General features: G+C 47.5%; 2 protein-coding genes across 3 annotated transcripts in view; one reads left to right on the top strand and one right to left on the bottom strand.

Moving 5' to 3' along the window:
- The window catches only part of KIAA1328, a 350490-nt gene extending 336005 nt beyond the window's left edge, over window positions 1-14485 (bottom strand). The window contains exons 1-3 of the mRNA XM_082274183.1: window positions 14402-14485; window positions 9303-9338; window positions 2068-2210 (exon numbers count right to left, since the gene is read on the bottom strand). Coding sequence (XP_082130309.1) covers window positions 2068-2210; window positions 9303-9338; window positions 14402-14450 — 228 coding nt within the window. The 5' untranslated portion in view covers window positions 14451-14485. The remainder of the gene's footprint in view (window positions 1-2067; window positions 2211-9302; window positions 9339-14401) is intronic.
- Window positions 14486-18285: 3800 nt separating this feature from the next.
- TPGS2 (tubulin polyglutamylase complex subunit 2) overlaps window positions 18286-20601 on the top strand; it is a 32504-nt gene continuing 30188 nt past the window's right edge. For both annotated transcript variants that reach the window (XM_082256912.1, XM_082256911.1), the window contains exon 1: window positions 18286-18389. In XM_082256912.1, the coding sequence (XP_082113038.1) occupies window positions 18341-18389 (49 nt within the window). In that variant the 5' untranslated portion in view covers window positions 18286-18340. The remainder of the gene's footprint in view (window positions 18390-20601) is intronic.

Here is a 20601-nt window from a genome sequence, read left to right as displayed (position 1 = left end):
CCACGAGGTGTTTGAGTCACCTCAAACATGGCCGCCCCCATGCTGCAGACACGAGGCTACGCCAAAATGGCGGCCTCGTGCGATCTACGGCGGTCTGTTACAGCATAGCGGCGTCCTGCAGAGTAACTAGGCATCGCAAAATCTTTCTCTCATGGAGATCAGCTTGACCGGCGGTACCGATCCCTGGCGGAACCGCGTGGCCGTCGGGAGACATGCTTCAGCTGGAGGAATGACCTGGCAAGCCGCACACATGTCCTGTGGCTTCTGACAGGTAGGATACTTCTATTATCACAGTAAGATTCCAGTGCTGCCACATATTACAATCATTTAAACATACTTTGTAATTAGATTGTCAGCTCCCAAACCAAGCCTGCTGGCTTTTTGTACACACAAATCACACTCAATATAGGGGGATCTGTGCTATGTTATAGGATAGAGGGGAACCCATCCTTACCATTACAGAGAGGGGCCCGCGTTCACCACAAGACCCGTCAGGGGGGAACATACTACTCACCGTCCTGGAACCAGGCGGGCGCCAACTCCTGACAGTACCCCTCTCCACCGAAGTTGGAGGGCTGTCGACCAATACGGACGCCGTGACTCATGGTCCTTGGCGTTTCAGCGAGACGTTTAACTCGCAGGGTCAGTCCCCGTCCAGTGGGACTATGTCACGGCCGACCCAGCGCGGAGCTATGGCCTGCACGCGCTCGTAGGCTGAACTGGGGTGACCACTGGATCTCAACATCCCGCCCGTCGCCCAGTTCAGCTTTCTTGCTTGAAGATCTCACAGGAACACTGGAGAAAAAAAAAGCTGTCTAAAAAAATCTTTTCTAAGAAAAAAATCCTGCCAGGACCGAAGATCCCAGCAAGGTATCTAGGTCCTTACTCCTGACTAGACAGAAAAAAACTGATTTGCTGTGGCAGAGAGAGAGAGGATATACCCTCGGGGACTGCCCCTAGGGTGTGGCCAGAGCATTTTGTTTCCTGTCTAGTCCTACTCCTGTGGAGGCGACATAACCCGAAGGTGCTGAATCACCGAGGACTACGTCTGTCAATGAGCGATAGAGAAAACCTTTTTCCATGTGGCCACAGAATCTTCAAGGTGTGTTTTGGCGCTCAGTGGTGACTGTATGTGGCCTTTCTTGAGGAGTGGCTTTTTTCTTCCAACCCTCCCATACAAGCCACATGTATGGAGAATTTGTGATATTGTTGTCACATGCACACAATGACCCATTTTTTGTCAAATTCCTGCAACTGCTTTAGAGCTGCTGTAGGCCTCTTGGTAGCCTCTCTGACCAGTTTCCTCCTGGCTTTCATCCAGTTTGGAGTGACATTCTGGACCAGGGAGGGTCTGTATTGTACCAAATACCTTCCACTTCTTAATAGACTTCACTGTGCTTCTGGGCATTGAAAAAGCCTTTGAAATTTTTTTTGTATCAATCTCCTAACTTGTGCCTGTCCACAACTTTATCCCGGAGATAGTGGACTGTTTGCTTCAGGGACTGAAATGCTCCAGGAAAGCGCTTTTCATGCTAGGCTACCACAGCTGGTAACAGTTGAAAATCAAATGGCTTTGTGCGCCATTGAGAAGGTGATCAGCTACACCTGATTGAGTTTACAAGTCATTTTTAGGAGGGGGGGGGGTGATACTTTTTCCAACTCAGTGGATTGTTTTTTAATTTTTTTGTTGGGAGTTATATCTTTCACATGGATGTTTTAGGTTGAACTTATAAATACAGCTGGATAAAACAAAAACTGTTTGTCTTAACTTCAGGCTGCAAAGCAAGAAAATGTGATTAAAGGGGGTGATTCTTTTCTATACCCACTGGATATACTTGGGTTGTCTTTGTGCAATATTAATTTGATTGATGATCGAAATCATTTAGATGTGACAAATACGCAAAAAAAAGAAAAAAAAAAACAACATCAGGAAGGGGGCAAATACCTTTTCCTAGCACTGTACATATTCAGGGATTTATTTGGAGAGGCAAAGGAGAGATGAGGGGGAGGGGGTATCTGGACATGAGCTATAAGGAAAGGGGGCTAAAGCAGTAAGCAGCATTTTACCTGCTGATCTCTGTGCTGTGTCCAGTCTGGAATCAAGTCCATGGAAGCCTCTGGGATGGGAGCTGCAGCTCTGGCCTTTCTTTCTTCGGGTTTCGAATTCTTAAACTTGGAAGCCAATCTGAGGTTACCTTCACTGCTGAGTCCTAGACAAGGTGACAAACATAGCATCAAACATCGCAAGGTTTCATACCTGGCCAAACAAGACCGTACAATAACATAACCTTGCAAAACTAATCAAAGACAAAAACTACAGTTTATTTTAAATTCATTTTTTTGTAAGTAAGCATACATGTTGCTTTATAAGCTGTACCCAAAAGTATTTATTACATTTTTTACACATTTGCTGCCATTTTATTTCATGATTAGGTTTAATAATCTGTAGATTCTGCCTTTAGGCACTTTTATACATAAGACAACTACACTTATCACACCAGCTGAGATAGAATCAAATCAGTGGTGGTCAAACTACTCAATATGGAAGGCCTCAAGTCTGGCCTCGGACATCACCAAACCATTCTGGATAAAATGAGAATCACAATTTTTTTTGCTAAGAATAAAGATCACGGTTCTCGGCATAACATCTTTCATATTATACAAAAAAATTAGGCTAACTTTACGGTTTAGTTTTTTTGTTTCTAATTCATTAAAGGGTATTTTTTTTCCCAAAAAAAAAACAAAGACAGCTGTGCAAGTACAGTGGGACACAAAATATTGCAACGACAGCCATTTTATTCTCTAGGGTCTCTGCTAGAAAAATGTATATGTTTGAGGGTTCTAGGTAATTTACTGATTTTAACTTGTAGACAACCAGTGTAAGAAAAAAAGCCTAGTCTTTAAAGCGTTACTTAAAAAAATAAATAAATAAATGGATCCTGTTCCCTTAGTGTCCATTCACACTGGTACGACTTGTCAGGCGACTTGGTCAGCCTGACAAGTCGTGCACCGTCGCTCCCATTGTGTAGTACAGGAGCCGTTCTAATAGGAGCGACAAGTCGATCCGACTTAGAAAAAGGGTCATGTACTACTTGGGGGGCGACCTGGAGGCAACTTGCATAGACATTCATGTTATGAAGTCCGTGCAAGTCGCGCTGCACGCGACTTCACAGGTCGCCCCCGAAGTCGGAGCGACCTAATGTGAACGGGGGCTTAAAGCATGTTGTATAGAACAGTGCTTGTGCTGTGTAATTTGGCCCCCCTGTATCGCCTAAAAAAACATGGCTGATGCAGCCAGTTTCTACCCTCCCCTCTGTACACTGACCATGGTGTATCATGGCTGCAGAGCCCTGACACCATGGGCAGTGTATGTGCCTCCATTATCCACTGCTATCTGCAGCTTTCCTCTGTCCTCCTCGCCTGTAAGCTCTCACTAGCACAGCTCTGCTCCCCTCCCAGCTGCTACAAAAACGATGTGGTTATCTTTATACCATCTGTTAAATAGCAACCTGTATTCTAGTTCCTGTGCTTTGTTTAAAAAAAAAAAAAAATTTATATAATTTCTACCCGTTTTCACAGAGCCTAACAGCACTCACATGACTCTTCTCCTCCTTTCCTCCCCGGCTGACTTCAGAGGAAGTTCTCGGCCCCGCCCACTAGAGCAGTCAGACGGGGAGAGGAGAGTGGTGGGAGTCACATCAGCACCGGTAGGCACTGTGAAAACAGATAGAAAAATCATTATATATATATATATATATATATATATATATATATATATATATATATATATATATATATATATATATATATATATATATATATATATATATATATATATATATATATATATATATATATATCGCACAGGCACTAGGATATAGATTGTAATCTAACAGAGGGGATGGTGTAAAGATAACAGTGGCTTAACAACCACTTTAAGTGGTTAAACTGACCTAATTTCCAGACCAAAGTTCATCCCTTTGATCTAAAAGAACCAAATGATACAATGTTTCTAGTTATCCCCTCAGCGCTAAGCAATGGCGGACTCTTTTTTTTTTTTTTTGACAGCTGTGAGTGAGCAGAGAACAGCTCTGCACTGTATAAAATCGTGGAAATGCTGGATTAGGATCGTGAGGTGGGGGGTTAAATCGAGATTGCAATTTTTTTTAATGAATAATTGTGCAGCTCTACTAAAGGGCTAAACATAAAATGTAGTAAATATTCACGGTCAGAAGACAGCGAACACGTTACATCACTTCCAAATTCCCTAATGTGAATAGGGCCTAAACGTTTCACCAGTCATCAGACCACCAAACATGGGAGGAGTGGGGTCTGATATGAGGAAGCAAAGCCCTTCTCCTCTATCAAGATGGTGGCTGCTTCCACAGATGATGCAGAGCAGGGCATGGTACATCAGAAATGGGAAAAGAAAAGAGGAAACCGGAACAGAAGTCAACCGGCAATACTGTACTAGCGTCTACCCCTTTCCGTCTGCTTGCCTTTTGTGGGCACAGCTTTGACAGTACAGAAATTCTGCAAAATGTTGTTTGAACAGAGTGAAGGGAGATCCGAACGCCTATACAGGTTTTCATTGCTACCACTGCCTCCTGTTTGGGAGATTCAACCTCTTTATCCTGGTTACCGTTATCATCAAAAGTGAAAGAAAGTCCCAAATGTTAGGTTGTGCCCAGAACAGCAATAAAGAGGAAATCTTCCAATGGTGACACTAGTTCTGGTGACCTAGTGGGATCCAAAAAATATCTTTAATTTGCAGGGATTTCCTCTCACTTCCTGTTTGCCTATGGGACAGGAAGTGAAGGGAAACCTCCACAATGGGACACAGATGGCAAAATAAAAAAAAAGAAAACTGCCAGAGATTATAACCCTCCCTTAATAAATGGAGCCGCAATATTTGTGCAAGAGAAGAAAAAAAATAAAGGCGAATAGCGTATCCAGGATGGCCAGATCGATTCCGATTGGCCACTGCCAGGGCTGTCACAGTAATTTGATCTGGTTCCTCCCAGAAACACAGCATGGAGAAGAGGGAGAACAGCGGGGATAAATCTCTGGACCAATCGAGGGGGAGATGTTCATGTCTGGTGTTAGTTCACCTTTACATTTTTTCTGTAAAAAGGTAGACAAACACTTTAACCACTTTACAACCGGAGGATTTTGCTGTCTTCCGTCCAGGCCACTTTTTGCGATTCGGCGCTGTGCGACTTCAACTGACAATTGCGCGGTCGTGCGACGCCGTACCCAAACGAAATTTACGTCCTTTTTTTCCCACAAACAGAGCTTTCTTTTGGTGGTATTTGATCACCTGTGCGATTTTTACTTTTTGCGCTATAAACAAAAAAAGAGCGTTTATTTTGAAAAAATAACAATATTTTTCACATTTTTTTATATGAAATTCCCCCCAAAAAAGATGTAAAAACCAATTTTTTTAAAAGTTTTTGGCCAATTTGTTTTATGCTACATATGTTTGGTAAAAAAAATCGCAATAAGCGTATTTTGATTGGTTTGCGCAAAAGTTATTGCGTTTACTAACAAAGGGAAAGATTTCTGTCATTTTTGGTGTTTTTTTTTTTAACGCGTAATGGCGGCGATCTGCGATTTTTTTTGCGGGACTGCGACATTGCGGCGGACAGACCGGACCCCTGACTGACATTTTTGACACTTTTGGGGGTACCAGTGACATTACTGCAGTAATCAGTGCTATATATATGCACTGTTACTGTAAAAATGACACTGGCAGGGAAGGGGTTAATTTTATTGGAGAGGGAGGGGTTAATGTATGCCTGGTGCTTACTGACGTGTAGGGGGGGAGGTGACTATGTGATTCATGGACAGATCGGATGTCCAGCTATGCTGAACAGTCCGATCTGTCACTCCCTGTCACTATGGAGATCCGCCCGCTGTGTTTACACACAGCGGGCGGATCTCCAGACTCGATCCCCGACGATCGGGTAAGAGCAGCGGCGATCGCCGCTGCTCCTCCCCTGGCCCGACTCCCGCTGTGAATGAAAACAGCGGGAGCGAGCCTCCGGCGGCGCGCAAGCGCCGCCCAGAAGGGGAGGAGTCCAGTCACGTTAATACTACGTGACTGGACGGGAACGAGCCACTCTGCCGCAGTACTATTACCGTGAGCGGTAGTAGAGTGGTTAAAGATTCGCACCAGACTATATGTTTCAAGTCTTGCACCCATGGGCCATTTTGTCTGCAAAAAAAAAAAAAAAAATTTGCATTAAGGCTACAGCGCAACTATCTATTAACGCCCTCCCAGAACCACGCCCCCCGTATACCCACTGTAGCACGCTCTGTGATGACTGTGTTCTTCGGACACAGCCGATCCTAGACGGGGGGGGGGGGGGGGTTGGTAAAGGGCCAATCACAGTGATCACAATGCATGTGATCAGTGGTATCCAATCACAGCTGATCACAATGTACACCAAATTGTTGGTTATCAGCATTCCTTTCCTCACAAGCTGTCACAGTGTGAAGAGGAGAGAGACAGTAACCGGCAAGGGCGCTCTGGGCGTAACTGGAGGACCGGAGTAGGCCAAACCAGAGAAAGCCGGATGGTTCCAATGCCTTCCTGATTTGAATGGGTCCGCCCCTACCAGTTTGAAGGGAGCGAGAAAACTGGATCTGCGGCCAGTTAGTACTGCTCCTGGATGTGATTGGTAAGGAACGGCGGATGGTGGTGGGAGGGCCTTTCCTCCTGGGTTGAATCTGGCCTTGCAAAAGGCTTGTCCCCAGTTGAAGGCAGGCTCACCCTAAGCTGTCTAAAGTTCTGATGCCTCCTGGTAGGATAGGGCTACACTCGGTCTGGCCTTAGGGCCGGGGTAGAGAAAGCCCGTAGTGTATGTGCCCCTGGGGTGGCAGCCCAGGGGTGCCTTAATTCTCACTGGTGAGGGGCAGCTCGCCTTGAGTTTTTCGGCACCATGGTCACTGCACCTACGCACACTTTTTTAAGCACCTGCCTCTTGGGCAAGGCCTTTTGGCTTCGACCAGAGGAATTTTTATTCCGGCCGGAAGGCCTGCCCTTGTATTTTCACAAGGGCACTAATTCACCTCTCCACTTCCCCTTCCCCACTTTTTTGTTTGTGTGTGCTTTTTCTTTGTAGTTTGTCACTTTCTGTCACCTTTTTTTCACTTGCACGACTTGTAGGGTGTGGGTCCTCGGGCCCTGCCTTGAGTCTTGGGAGGGGGTGGATATGGCCTTTTGGCTTAGTTCGTCCTCTCTCATGGGGTCTCCCTTCGGGGGAGCCCCACTTAGTACTCGGTGGGGGCTGTTTCGGCAGTCCCCCTGAAGAACGGGGTCAGTCTGGTTTCGGCCAGACAGACCATGAGTACCTTAAATCCCTGTCAGGAGTCTTGCGCCCCGGGGGATCGAGGTTCGGGTCCTACCTCTTCGGAGGGAAGACCATTTGTTTGCACACCCTGTGCACTTTTTGTGTTCCTCACGTTTGTGTGTGTGCACTTTTTTATGCACCGGGTGAAGTCTTTTGAGTGTGTTTCACACGCTACGGGCTAAAAAAAAAAAAAAAAAAAAAAAAAAAAAAAAAAAAAAAAGGGGACGTCTGCACTGATAATCAGGGCACTGATCATCACTGTGCTGATTATCAGCGCAGCCGAAAAATGTATAACTGAAACAAAGAAAAACTTTTAAAAAATAAATAAAATGTTTGGTCTTTTTTTTTTGTCTCCCAGTTGTAGTTAAAGCGTTACTAAACCCAGGAGCCTGCATTCACTATATCTGGTCACCCACAGTACATTGACATGCAATAGTTTTAGTAAATATAAACTGCTAAATACCTTTTTTCATCAGCAGTATATAACAGTCTTGTGTCTTCTACAGCTTGAGGAGCTTTTATTCTCTCCCGACCCTCTGTATTGACAGTGCTGAATGGCCCTGTGCTAATCACATGCACTCCCCAGAGAAAAAAAAAAAAAACTAGCAATACACAAACTGAGCATGTGCAGCCTGACTCCTAATGCTCGGTTCTATCAAGAGATGGGTTGGAAAGAAGAAGGTGTGCCTACAGTTCTACCTTTGGACTTAAGCTGGCCATACATGTACAATTTTCCATTAGATTTACCAAAATCTATATAATAAGAGGTCATACAAACTAAACAACTTTTAATTGTATCCAATTAGGCAAGCCCTTGCAATACATAATTTAACTACTTGCCGCCCGCCCACTGTCAAATGACGGCGGAGAGGAGCGGTGCGGCTCTCGTTCTGGGAGGACGTCATATGACAACACCCCAGGAACGGACGCTCTTGCGCGCAGCATGGCGATCGCAGCTGCGCCGTGTTCCTAGGACATGACGAGACCCCAATCTTTTTAAAGAGCCAATGACGTGCCTCTTTACCCATGTGATCAGTGGTGTCCAAATCACATGTAAATGAGGAAGTGCCGTTTATTGGCTCTCCTTGTCTCACACTGTCAGAGTGTGTGATGAGGAGAGCCAATCAGCTAATCAGGGTACTGATCATCAGTGCCCTGATTACAGAACAGTAAAGAAAACAGAGTGCACATCAGTGAGGCATATTAGTGCCTCCTCATCAGTGCCGCTGAAGAATTACTCATTTACAAATTTACTGAAATAAAAAGTTTACAGTAAAAATTTTTTTACTGTAATAAAAAAAGTTTTTCTTAAACATTTTCTGTCTTTTTTCTTGTAAAAAATAAAAAACCCAGCAGTGATTAAGCGGCTGTATCCCGCCCCCCCCCCCCCCCAACAAAAAAAAAAAAACAAAACAAACCCTGCAGGACAATGGCATAATGTGCTTGTATGAAAAAGCCCCGACACGGTCACCAGGACACCGCTAAGGCAGCTGACATGTTCGTTCAGCGTCTCTTCCGGGTTTGGCGGATCCAGCGCTGTAAGTGGCCAAAACTGCGATGCCATCACTCCCTCGCATGCGCGTGGGGGTTCACTTTCCGGCAAGAAGCTCTAAAGGTCCGGCAAGATATGCCAGACCTTCAGAGCACATGGTGCTGCCGCAGCGGCTGCATGCAGGGCGAATATCTCAAACTGTGCAGGTTTAGGTGATATTAATTTTACCTACAGGTAAGCCTTATTATAGACTTACCTGTAGATAAAGGTTAAAAAGCGGAGTATACTACCGCTTTAAATACCATGAAAAGAAAGTTCTATTTGTGTGAAAAAAAATGATAAAAATGTCATTTGGGTACAGCATTGCATGACCGCACAATTGTCAAAGTGTGACAGCGCTGAAAGCTGAAAATTGTATAAAAAGTATAACAGTATCGGAAGTTCATTGGACATACCTGGTACATAAACCATCTGTTGTTCCTCATCAGAATCTGGATAGGAAGTTAAGGAAAGCGCGTTTCATGGCAAAGATTTCCTTCCACAATTCTTACACAAGAAAAGATTCTCAAAGTGGACCTGAGATAAAAAGTGAAGATTTCACATCTTATGGGGAACGAGTACCCAAGCAGTAGCCTCAAAAGAGCACCTTGAAAAATAGCCAGACACTTCCTCACATGCGACTGTGCCTAGGCACTCCTACGGAGTGATTTACTGAAGCTGGAGAGTGCAAAATCTGGTGCAGTTCTGCATAGAAATCAATCGGCTTCCAGTATTTTGTTGCTCTCTTTTGGTGAAAGCTTAAATTGAACAAGCTGACGCTAGAAGCTGATTGGCTACCATGCACAGCTGCACCAGGTTTTGCACTCTCCAATTTTAGTAAATCTCCTCTATAGTCTCGTAGCTAAGACATTGCTACTCCCGGGATATTTCTAGTGAGATTTGGTGAGGTCACTTCTGTGCTGCTCACTCTTCTCCTTGCTGGAGAGGAATCTGTAGCTGAGAACAAGCAGTGCAAGGATCTCCCTGCTTGTGTGGTTCTATGCTTCCTCCACATCTCCTGATTTTTTTTATCATTCCTACACCAATCATCAGGGGGGGGGGGGGGGGGACAGCCTTTATACAAGGAAGCAAAGCCTGGCTCCTCTCCAGCATGGCCACCTCCACACACAGACACAGTGCAGAACGAGGCATGGTAAGTCAATGATGAGGAAAGATCGACTAAAAGGAGAATACAGGCAATACTAGTTAATAATAATTATTAATTATTAGTTTTCCTCCCTGCTTCCCTTTATTTGGGGGGGGGTCTTCCATGATACAAGAGTGACAGCTCTCTCTCTCCCAGCCCCCCAGGTATCCATAGTGACACATTCTCTGCCCCCCCCCCCCCATAGTGACACATCCTCCCACCCCCCCCCCCCATGTATTTCATCCCCATAGTTACACATCCCCCCTCCCATGTATTTGGTCCCCATAGTGACACATCTCTCTCAACCCCCCCACGGTGAAACATCCTCACAGCCCCCCCATGTATCTGGTCTCCATAGCAACATCCTCCCAGCCCCCCCCCCCCCCCATGTATCCGGTCTCCATAGTGACATCCTCCCAGCCCCCCATGTATCCAGGTACCCATAGTAACAACTCCTCCCAACCCCCCCATGTATACGGTCCCCATAGTGACACATCCTCCCAGCCCCCCTATGTATCCGGTCCCCATAGTGACACACCCTCCAAGCCCCCCCAATCTATAAGATCCCCATAGTGACACATCCTCCCAGCCCCTCATGTATCTGGTCCACATAGTGACATCTCTCCCAGCACTCCCCATGTATCCAGGACCCCATAGTAACAACTCCTCCCAGCCCCCCATGTATACGGTCCCCATAGTGGCAAATCTCTCCCAGCCCCCCATGTATCTGGTCCCTATAGTGACATCTCTCCCAGCCCCCCATGTATCTGGTCCCCATAGTGGCAAATCTCTCCCAGCCCCCCCATGTATCTGGTCCCCATAGTGACACATCCTCCCAGCCCCCCATGTATCTGGTCCCCATAGTGAAATCTCTCCCAGCCCCCCACGCATCCGGTCCCCATAGTGTCACATCCTCCCAGCCCCCCATGTATCTGGTCCCCATAGTGACATCTCTTCCAGCACCCCCCATGTATCCAGGTCCCCATAGTAACAACTCCTCCCAGCCCCCCATGTATACGGTCCCCATAGTGACACATCCTCCCAGCCCCCCCATGTATCCGGGCCTCATAGTGACATCCTTCAAGCCTCCCCAATCTATAAGATCCCCATAGTGACACATCCTCCCAACCCCCCATGTATCCGGTCCCCATAGTGTCACATCCTCCCAGCTCCCCATGTATCTGGTCCACATAGTGACATCTCTCCCAGCCCCCCCATGTATCCGGTCCCCATAGTGACACATCCTCCAAGCCTCCCCAATCTATAAGATCCCCATAGTGACACATCCTCCAAACCCCCCATGTATCCGGTCCCCATAGTGTCACATCCTCCCAGCCCCCCATGTATCTGATCCACATAGTGACATCTCTCCCAGCACCCCCCCATGTATCCAGGTCCCCATAGTAACAAATCCTCCCCCCCCCCCCATGTATCCGGTCCCCATAGTGGCAAATCTCTCCCAGCCCCCCATGTATCTGATCCCCATAGTGACATCCTCCCAGCCCCCCGTGTATCTGGTCCCCATAGTGACATCTCTCCCAGCCCCCCATGTATCCGGTCCCCATAGTGGCAAATCTCTCCCAGCCCCCCATGTATCTGATACCCAAAGTGACACATCCTCCCAGCCCCCCCATGTATCTGGTCCACATAGTGACATCTCTCCCAGCCCCCCCATGTATCCGGTCCCCATAGTGACACATCCTCCAAGCCTCCCCAATCTATAAGATCCCCATAGTGACACATCCGCCAAACCCCCCATGTATCCGGTCCCCATAGTGACACATCCTCCCAGCCCCCCATGTATCTGGTCCACATAGTGACATCTCTCCCAGCCCCCCCATGTATCCGGTCCCCATAGTGACACATCCTCCAAGCCTCCCCAATCTATAAGATCCCCATAGTGACACATCCTCCAAACCCCCCATGTATCCGGTCCCCATAGTGTCACATCCTCCCAGCCCCCCATGTATCTGATCCACATAGTGACATCTCTCCCAGCACCCCCCATGTATCCAGGTCCCCATAGTAACAAATCCTCCCCCCCCCCCATGTATCCGGTCCCCATAGTGGCAAATCTCTCCCAGCCCCCCATGTATCTGATCCCCATAGTGACATCCTCCCAGCCCCCCGTGTATCTGGTCCCCATAGTGACATCTCTCCCAGCCCCACCATGTATCCGGTCCCCATAGTGACATCTCTCCCAGCCCCCCATGTATCCGGTCCCCATAGTGGCAAATCTCTCCCAGCCCCCCATGTATCTGATCCCCATAGTGACATCCTCCCAGCCCCCCGTGTATCTGGTCCCCATAGTGACATCTCTCCCAGCCCCACCATGTATCCGGTCCCCATAGTGACATCTCTCCCAGCCCCCCATGTATCCGGTCCCCATAGTGGCAAATCTCTCCCAGCCCCCCATGTATCTGATACCCAAAGTGACACATCCTCCCAGCCCCCCATGTATCCGGTCCCCATAGTGACACATCCTCCCAGCCCCCCATGTATCTGGTCCACATAGTGACATCTCTCCCAGCCCCCCCATGTATCCGGTCCCCATAGTGACACATCCTCCAAGCCTCCCCAATCTATAAGATCCCCATAGTGACACATCCTCCAAACCCCCCATGTATCCGGTCCCCATAGTGTCACATCCTCCCAGCCCCCCATGTATCTGATCCACATAGTGACATCTCTCCCAGCACCCCCCATGTATCCAGGTCCCCATAGTAACAAATCCTCCCCCCCCCCCCCATGTATCCGGTCCCCATAGTGGCAAATCTCTCCCAGCCCCCCATGTATCTGATCCCCATAGTGACATCCTCCCAGCCCCCCGTGTATCTGGTCCCCATAGTGACATCTCTCCCAGCCCCCCATGTATCCGGTCCCCATAGTGGCAAATCTCTCCCAGCCCCCCATGTATCTGATACCCAAAGTGACACATCCTCCCAGCCCCCCATGTATCCGGTCCCCATAGTGACACATCCTCCAAGCCTCCCCAATCTATAAGATCCCCATAGTGACACATCCTCCCAACCCCCCATGTATACGGTCCCCATAGTAACACATCTCTCCCAGCACCCCATGTATCTGGTCCCCATAGTGACACACCCTCCCAGCCCCCCATGTATCCGGTCCCCATAGTGACACATCTCTCCCAGCCCCCCATGTATCCGGTCCCCATAGTGACACATCTCTCCCAGCCCCACAATGTATCTGGTCCCCATATTAACACATCTCTCCCAGCACCCCCATGTATCCGGTCCCCATAATAACACATCTCTCCCAGCCCCCCATGTATCTGGTCCCCATAGTGACACATCTCTCCCAGCCCCCCATGTATCTGGTCCCCATAGTGACATCTCTCCCAGCCCCCCATGTATCTGGTCCCCATAGTGACACATCTCTCCCAGCCCCCCATGTATCTGGTCCCCATAGTGACACATCTCTCCCAGCCCCCCATGTATCTGGTCCCCATAGTGACACATCTCTCCCAGCCCCCCATGTATCTGGTCCCCATAGTGACACATCTCTCCCAGCCCCCCATGTATCTGGTCCCCATAGTGACACATCCTCCCAGCCCCCCATGTATCCGGTCCCCCATAGTGACACATCTCTCCCAGCCCCCCATGTATCTGGTCCCCATAGTGACATCTCTCCCAGCCCCCCATGTATCTGGTCACCATAGTGACATCTCTCCCAGCCCCCCATGTATCTGGTCCCCATAGTAACACATCCTCCCAGCCCCCCATGTATCCGGTCCCCCATAGTGACACATTTCTCCCAGCCCCCCATGTATCTGGTCCCCATAGTGACACATTTCGCCCAGCCCCCCATGTATCTGGTCCCCATAGTGACACATCCTCCCAGCCCCCCATGTATCTGGTCCCCATAGTGACACATCCTCCCAGCCCCCCATGTATCTGGTCCCTATAGTGACACATCTCTCCCAGCCCCCCCATGTATCTGGTCCCCATAGTAACACATCTCTCCCAGCCCCCCATGTATCTGGTCCCCATAGTGACATCTCTCCCAGCCCCCCATGTATCTGGTCCCCATAGTGACACATCCTCCCAGCCCCCCATGTATCTGGTCCCTATAGTGACACATCTCTCCCAGCCCCCCCATGTATCTGGTCCCCATAGTAACACATCTCTCCCAGCCCCCCCATGTATCTGGTCCCCATAGTGACATCTCTCCCAGCCCCCCATGTATCTGGTCCCCATAGTGACACATCTCTCCAGCACTATAGAACACTATACGGATGAATAGTATCAGACATGACCCCTCCAGTACACAGCACATTCCTCCACACCCCTCCTCAGCCCTCACACAGTCTGCCATGACAGAGCCCGCACACCCGGGAAAGGATACTGTCCTGAGTCCAGAACACCGAGCCTTCTCTCTTCCCACACTCCGCCATCTTCAAACACCCGCCAGCCCAGACCGCCCCATCAACCGTCTACTGACAACACCCACCTCCATTCCCCAGCTACTCATTGGCCAAAGCGACCCCTCTCCTCCTACCCTATTGGCTGTCCTTCTCTCCGCCCTCAGTCAGCTGAGACGTCCGACGTTGGTGACGTAGGGTCTACAGTCCGCGGTGCATTCTGGGTGTAGTAGTTCTCTGCGCTATCTCTCTGTTTACCACCAGAGGCGCACTGACTACATTGCCCGTCATGCAGCGCGGGAAGGCAACGAATCCCAGCATTCAGCGCGGCAGGGTTGTGTATCCTGGATACGGCTGAGGAGCAGAGCTGACTTGCTGTATGGGGTGAGGCTGTTATTATCGTTGTCTGGTGCTGAGAAGGGCTCTCTGTTATTGGAGGAAGGGGGGCACCACTGGTACAATGCTACTCTGATAGTCACATATTTCACATCTAACCCCAAGAATGACATATATATTGCAGCTTACCAGTCCTTACATGTGGTGGCTGCATTCCTTTTCTTTCTTTTATCCTTGTGATCCTGCCAATATCACACTTCCTGTCCTAGGCCAGGGGTCTCCAAACTGCGGCCCGGGGGCCAGATACGGCCCTTACACACTATTCCTCCCACTAACACCAATGATAGGAGACTATTCCTCCCACTGATACCAATGATGGGGAACTATTCCTCCTACTGACACCAATGATGGGGCACTATTCCTCCTACTGATACCAATGATGGGGCACTATTCCTCCCACTGATACCAATGATGGGGCACTATTCCTCCCACTGATACCAATGATGGGGCACTATTCCTCCCACTGATACCAATGATGGGGCACTATTCCTTCCACTGACACCAATGATGGGGAACTATTCCTCCCACTGATACCAATGATGGGGCACTATTCCTCCCACTGACACCAATGATGGGGCACTATTCCTCCCACTGATACCAATGATGGGACACTATTCCTCCCACTGACACCAATGATGGGGCACTATTCCTCCCACTGACACCAATGATGGGGCACTATTCCTCCCACTGACACCAATGATGGGGCACTATTCCTCCCACTGACACCAATGATGGGGCACTATTCCTCCCACTGACACCAATGATGGGGCACTATTCCTCCCACTGATACCAATGATGGGGCACTATTCCTCCCACTGACACCAATGATGGGGCACTATTCCCCACTGATACCAATGATGGGGCACTATTCCTCCTACTGATACCAATGATGGGGCACTATTCCTCCCACTGACACCAACCATGGGGCACTATTCCTCCCACTGATACCAATGATGGGGCACTATTCCTCCCACTGACACCAATGATGGGACACGATTCCTCCTACTGATACCAATGATGGGGCACTATTCCTCCCACTGACACCAATGATGGGGCACTATTCCTCCCACTGACACCAATGATGGGACACTATTCCTCCCACTGATACCAATGATGGGGCACTATTCCTCCCACTGACACCAATGATGGGGCACTATTCCTCCTACTGATACCAATGATGGGACACTATTCCTCCCACTGATACCAATGATGGGGCACTATTCCTCCCACTGATACCAATGATGGGGCACTATTCCTCCCACTGACACCAATGATGGGACACGATTCCTCCTACTGATACCAATGATGGGGCACTATTCCTCCCACTGATACCAATGATGGGGCACTATTCCTCCCACTGATACCAATGATGGGGCACTATTCCTCCCACTGACACCAATGATGGGACACGATTCCTCCTACTGATACCAATGATGGGGCACTATTCCTCCCACTGATACCAATGATGGGGCACTATTCCTCCCACTGATACCAATGATGGGGCACTATTCCTCCCACTGACACCAATGATGGGACACGATTCCTCCTACTGATACCAATGATGGGGCACTATTCCTCCCACTGACACCAATGATGGGGCACTATTCCTCCCACTGACACCAATGATGGGACACTATTCCTCCCACTGATACCAATGATGGGGCACTATTCCTCCTACTGATACCAATGATGGGGCACTATTCCTCCCACTGACACCAATGATGGGGCACTATTCCTCCCACTGACACCAATGATGGGGCACTATTCCTCCCACTGATACCAATGATGGGGCACTATTCCTCCCACTGATACCAATGATGGGACACTATTCCTCCCACTGACACCAATGATGGGACACTATTCCTCTCACTGATACCATCGATGGGACACTATTCCTCCCACTGATACCAATGATGGGGCACTATTCCACCAACTGACACCAATGATGGGGCACTATTCCTCCCACTGACACCAATGATGGGGCACTATTCCTTCCACTGACACCAATGATGGGGCACTATTTTTCCCACTGACGCTATTCCCAAAAGGGAAAGATCCGCTTGGTCTTCAGTAAAACCAGCCTGCCCATCGATAGATCATCTTCACTACAACCAGCCTGCCCATCGATTGATCATCTTCAATACAACCAGCCTGCTCATCGATAGATGGTCTTCAGTACAACCAGCCTGCCCATCAATAGATCGTCTTCAATACAACCAGCCTGCTCATGAATGGACAGCCTGCCCATCGATAGATCGTCTTCAGTACAACCAGCCTGCCCATTAATAGATGGTCTTCAATACAACCAGCCTGCCCATTGATAGATTATCTTCAGTACAAACAGCCTACCCATAGATGGACAGCCTGCCTATCGATAGATCGTCTTCAGTACAACCAGCCTGCCCATAGATGGACAGCCTGCCCATCGATAGATCATCTTCAGTACAACGAGTCTGCCCATCAATAGATCGTCTTCAGTACAACCTGCTTGCCCATTGATCGTCTTCAGAACAACCAGCCTGCCCATCAATAGATCGTCTTCAGTACAACCAGCCTGCCCATCAATAGATCGTCTTCAGTACAACCAGCCTGCCCATCAATAGATCGTCTTCAGTACAACCAGCCTGCCCATCAATAGATCGTCTTCAGTACAACCAGCCTGCCCATCAATAGATCGTCTTCAGTACAACCAGCCTGCCCATCAATAGATCGTCTTCAGTACAACCAGCCTGCCCATTGATAGATCGTCTTCAGTACAATCTGCCTGTCTATCTATCGTCTTCAGTACAACCAGCCTGCCCACCGATAGATCCTCTTCAGTATAACCAGCCTGCTCACCGATAGATCCTCTTCAGTACAACCAGCCTGCCCACCGATAGATCCTCTTCAGTACAACCAGCCTGCCCACCAATAGATCCTCTTCAGTACAACCAGCCTGCCCACCGATAGATCCTCTTCAGTATAACCAGCCTGCCCACCAATAGATCCTCTTCAGTATAACCAGCCTGCTCACCGATAGATCCTCTTCAGTACAACCAGCCTGCCCACCGATAGATCCTCTTCAGTACAACCAGCCTGCCCACCGATAGATTGTCTTTTGTACAACCAGCCTGCCCATAGATTGATCAGAATTCATTCGGTTCCCGCTGAAGCGGCCAATTTCGATCAGTCTGTGGCCGGCCTTACAGGGCAGTGAAGAGGCTGTGCTGTGCTGAAAGGAGCGCACATCCACCAGACAAGTCCATCCCTACGCTATCCTAGAGATCCCGGACTGACTAAACTGTTGTGTGGCTGTGACTGTCCCGTCTTCAAGATGGGTCATGTGATCACCAGATGATCAGATGGAAGATCTGTGCCCACAATCTAATCCTCTCTTCTTTTATTGACTTTCAAGTTGTGTTTTTTTCTTTACTGTACAAGGATTTGTGATGCGATTTGTTTGTATATGTCTAAGAATTTTCTTTTTTTTTTTAACTCTGTTCTTCTATAGGTGATGTCATGTCCAGAGCACCAAGACTGAGATCACCATGGCTTCCCACATAGAGAAAATCACTTTGGGTATTAGCAAGATTTTAGGTGAGAAACTAATTTTATTATCAATTAAAGAGACCCTGTCACCATCCTAATGAAATTCAGGTAAAAGCACAGAAAATTCAAGCGTTTTAAATGCTTATTTCCTTTCCATGAGTGATTTTTGTATTCACTAGCAGCAGTCTCAGGGCTTTTAGATGTCTACACAAGGGAGGCTTGTAGAGGTAAATGCCATGAATAAAATGTGTAAAATGCACATATAATCCTATACAAATATTGGTGTTGAAATGAATGGCCTATCGATACGGTCTCTTTAACCACTTCTGGACCGGAAGGTTTTCCCCCCTTAATGACCAGGCCATTTTTTGCGATTCGGCACTGCGCTACTTTAATGGACAATTGCGCAGTCATGCGACGCTGTACCCAAACACAATTGACGTCCTTTTTCCCCCACAAATAGAGCTTTCTTTTGGTGGTATTTGATCACCTGTGCGATTTTTATTTTTTGCGCTATAAACAAAAAAATAACAACAATTCTGAAAAAAAAAAACAATATTTTTCACATTCTGCTATATAACATTCCCAATAAAAAAAAAGTTTAAAAATCTAATTTTTTCTTCCTTTTAGGCCAATTTGTATTCTGCTACATATTTTTAGTAAAAAAAAATCCCAATAAGCGTATTTTGATTGGTTTGCACAAAAGTTATTGCGTCTACAAACCAGGGGCAATATTTATGTCATTTTTATTTATTAAAATTTTTATTTATTTATTTTTTTACTAGTAATGGCGGCGATCTGCAATTTTTTGCTGGACTGCGACATTGCAGCAGACAGATTGGACCCCTAACTGACATTTTTGACACTTTTGGGGGGGATCAGTGACATTACTACAGTAATCAGTGCTAAACATATGCACTGTTATGCTGGCCATACACTAGCCGAAAAATCGTTCGAAAATCTGTCATTTGGTCCGATCGTTCATTTTTTGTCCAGTTAATGGGCACAAATAGAAAATCGGTTTTAACTTTTCAGAGCCAAAAATTGAAGAAACAGTTTGGAAAATTCTGCCGAACGAACAATAAATTGAAAGGTTAATGTGTTTCTCGCCCGAACTGTTTGTGCTGGGCATATGTGACAAAATGAATGAAAAACTGATTCATTTATGTCCATTAAACAATTTATCGTTCGAAATTCGGTCATTAGATGATGGCACGATCGTCTGCTCTCGCAGCAGAGTTTTTGTTTTTCGAAAATGAGTTTGAGCGATTTGTTGGCCAGTGTATGGCCAGCTTTACTGTAATAATGACATTGGTGGGAAGGGGTTAACCTAGTGGTGATTAAAGGGTTAAGTGTGAGCCTGGGGGAGTGTTTTCTTAATGTATGGGGGAGGGACTAGTGAAATGATCATAGAAACATGTGTTCCTATATAAAAGGATCACAGGAGCTCTGTGATCATTTCAGAGAGAAGAACGGTCGGCTGTGTTTACAACAGCTGATCATCCTTCTCTCTCAGCGGGGAGCGATCGCAGGTGCCCGGCGGCAATTGGTGCCGCCTATCCCGTAGATCGGCATCCCCACTGCCTAGTGGGGGCGGGCGGGCGCGCACTCACCCCCGGGACTGCTCCTGCGAACCGACGTACTTATATCATCATATATCTGCAGCGGGCGGTCAGCAAGCGGTTAAGAAGTCTCTTTAAAGGAGAAGTACAAAGCTTGTTTGGCTGTACTTCTCCCGTGGATCACAGGAGTGTCCCCTAGTTTGTAGACGCGATAACTTTTAAGCAAACCAATCAACATATGGTTATTACGATTTTTTTTTTTAACCGAAAATATGTAGCAGAATACAAATTGGCTGAAAATTTTTGATTTTTAAGTTTTTTTTGGGGGGGGGATATAACATTCCCCCCCCCCCCAAAAAAAAAAACTTAAAAATCAAAAAATATTCAGCCAATTTGTATTCTGCTACATAAAAAAATAAAAAAAACAAACAAAATTTTTCACATTCTGCTATATAACATAGCAGAATGTGAAAAATTTTGTTTGGGTTTTTTTTTTTCAGAAATGTTGCTTTTTTTTTTTTTTTTGTTTATAGCGCATAAAATAAAAATCGCACAGGTGATCAAATACCACCAAAAGAAAGCTCTGTTTGTTTGTGGGAAAAAAGGACATCAATTTTATCTGGGTAAAGCGTTGCAGGAATGCGCAATTTTCTGTTAAAGTAACGCAGTGTCGAATCGCAAAAAATGGCCTGGTCATT

The sequence above is a fragment of the Pelophylax lessonae genome, assembly GCF_965119305.1.
Source record: "Pelophylax lessonae genome assembly, chromosome: 1".
Lineage (NCBI taxonomy): Eukaryota > Metazoa > Chordata > Amphibia > Anura > Ranidae > Pelophylax > Pelophylax lessonae.
The sequence above is the reverse complement of the archived record's forward strand: the minus strand, read 5'-3'. Positions and strand labels throughout refer to the sequence as shown.